This window comes from Gadus chalcogrammus, chromosome 9, assembly GCF_026213295.1.
Source record: "Gadus chalcogrammus isolate NIFS_2021 chromosome 9, NIFS_Gcha_1.0, whole genome shotgun sequence".
Lineage (NCBI taxonomy): Eukaryota > Metazoa > Chordata > Actinopteri > Gadiformes > Gadidae > Gadus > Gadus chalcogrammus.
Window position 1 is genome coordinate 20,649,322 of NC_079420.1, and position 2,500 is coordinate 20,651,821.

The 2,500-nt window shown below is 44.6% G+C and overlaps 1 protein-coding gene across 5 annotated transcripts in view; it reads left to right on the forward strand.

The window, feature by feature from the left end:
• The first annotated feature begins 517 nt into the window (after positions 1-517).
• The window catches only part of rasgrf1 (Ras protein specific guanine nucleotide releasing factor 1), a 21,480-nt gene continuing 19,497 nt past the window's right edge, over positions 518-2,500 (forward strand). For all 5 annotated transcript variants that reach the window (XM_056598261.1, XM_056598265.1, XM_056598266.1 and 2 more), the window contains exon 1: positions 518-876. In XM_056598261.1, coding sequence (XP_056454236.1) covers positions 601-876 — 276 coding nt within the window. In that variant the 5' untranslated portion in view covers positions 518-600. The remainder of the gene's footprint in view (positions 877-2,500) is intronic.

Here is a 2,500-nt window from a genome sequence, read left to right on the forward strand (position 1 = left end):
CAGACAACTAACAACTTCCATTTCTTTCCCCCCCACCCGCCCAAAGAAATATCAATTTCAGTGATCAGTTTGAACCAGATAGTCGACCAATCACAATCACTGCTGCGTTGACACCCAATTTACGCACCGCATATTCAATTAGCGTCTGCGCGTCCCTGTCCAGGGTCCTGAAATGTGTTTTCCCAAGCGCGCGTCACGTGATTCCTCCCAGCCTGCCCAGATCCGCGCAATGCTTTAGTGCTTTCTGGAGATTTCGCGTGAGAAAGATACGACCCCTTCAACACTAGACCACGTTCACATTGCGCTACTACATTGCGCTATTCAGTAGCGTTTTTTTCCCTCCATCCATCCACATCCAAATCCCATGGATTTCTCGAGAGAAGCGAACATGCAACACATCACCGATGATGGACTTAACTCTTGGTTTTGTGCCCCTCTGTCTACTTAGCGCCAGCGGTGCGGTGAATGCGTCGGGCGGAGCGGGCTAACCTGCTGCTGGAGGTCCGCATTGGGAAAGTCAACATTCTGCATCACTTTAGATGCGAATCTAAAAGGATGTAACGTCCGCCTGCTGTCTTTTCAGCCCGAGTCTTCATCAAAATGCAGAAAGGATTACGGCTAAATGATGGTCATGTCACCTATCTGGGGCTTTTGGCAAAGAAGGATGGTACAAGGCGAGGTTCCTTGAGCAAGAAGAGCTCAGACAACACGAAATGGCACACCAAGTGGTTTGCGTTGCTGCAGAATATGCTGTTTTATTTCGAGAACGAGTCGAGCTCTCGCCCGTCGGGATTGTACCTGTTGGAGGGATGCGTGTGTGACAGAGCGCCTTCACCGAAGCCCTCTCTGTCAGCCAAGGATTGTTTAGAAAAACAGGTACGACGCGTGCACGCACGCACCAACGCACCAACGCACGCACGCACGCACACACAATCACACACACACACACACACACACACACACACACACACACACACACACACACACACACACACACACACACACACACACACACACACACACACACGCACACACACACACATGGTTACTTAACAGGGCTCATAAATTATATGAACGCGTCTATTCTATAAATATAATTGCATTGTGAGCCAACATCCATCGGCATAACATGCGATTGTACAGTCGGAATCATATTATGTAATCCATTTTTGGTTGCCTATTCCCGATTAGATAGCCCATATTTTCGGCAACATTATTCTTAGAGAAGGCAATTTTGAAAGCCAGCCAATAAACACTTTTTTCTTTGCAGCAAATCCAAGAGTGTCCTTTAAAAGCCATGTCATATGGTCATGTCTCATGAAGATCATTTGTCAGCTGTTGACAAATCGATTTGTGCTCCTCTGTGTTCGGTCTGACATGTGTCTTGTGGTTTTGAAGTTATTTTGGGCGATGCAGTGTATCTCCTTGCAGTAAAATATGCTGAGAATTGCGGTCACAAGGTCGCCATCTTGTGGGAGATCTCTTTAATTCCCGCAAGATGTGAAAGTAGAACGCTGAGTGGGCTTCAAACCATTTTCAAACGACCAAGACTGCCTCTCCTCAATTATTCTGCTTTTACCCTGCAGTTTCAATTTATTATTATAATTTTTTTTAGCATAGTGACAAAATGTTAAACATCAACACTACCGATGAAAGGCCGGTGCGAGTATTTTTTTTCTTTACTATTGAATCAAAAACATCACAGTGCATGTAACAGGACTGCGAAAACGATGATCTTTTATGAATATTATTTCTGGCATACGCTGTAGTCGGCTCATATGCCACGCAGATCCCTCAGCGAGCCGGTTGTTTCCCCAGTCTTTCCTCCGCTCTCTAGATAGGGCAGTAGTCCAAAGTCGGTCTGGACTCCTCCTGTGAACAGCTGCCTCTGTGCTGACAAAGCAGAAACGCACCAGTTTACATTATGTTCCTCCCAGAGTCCAACCCAACACTACATAAGGACAAACACCGGCATGAGCTCAACGTGGGACGCAGAGATACAGCACAGACACACATGGCTACAGGCTAGTTGTTGTTGAAACATGTTACTGTAATATCAGTCTTATTTTACGTCATTTAAAACACAATCACATGACTGACTCAGTCAGAAAAGATCACATTCAGACTGTCATCTATTCTGGCCAGGGACTATTTAGTTAAGGTTAAATGATCTCCATCTCATTTAGTTTTGTTTGCTTATTCACCCCATTTTTGATAAATAAACATAAAAGTAAAAATAATTGAAGACTAACAAATGACCAAAATCAATACAAAATATTTTCAGTACCAGGAATAACGATGCATGGTATAATACAACACACATCTAGAGCTGTCCTGTCAGTTTTCTTCAGGAATAATAATCTCCTCTATATTAAAAACTGAAATCAAACTGCATTTGAGCCCATGGTTCCTATGGCAACCTTGCATCTTGGAGTAGGGTGCAGGTGTAGTGTGTCTGTGTCTGTGTGTGTATGTGTGTGCGTGTGTGTGTGGGGGGGGG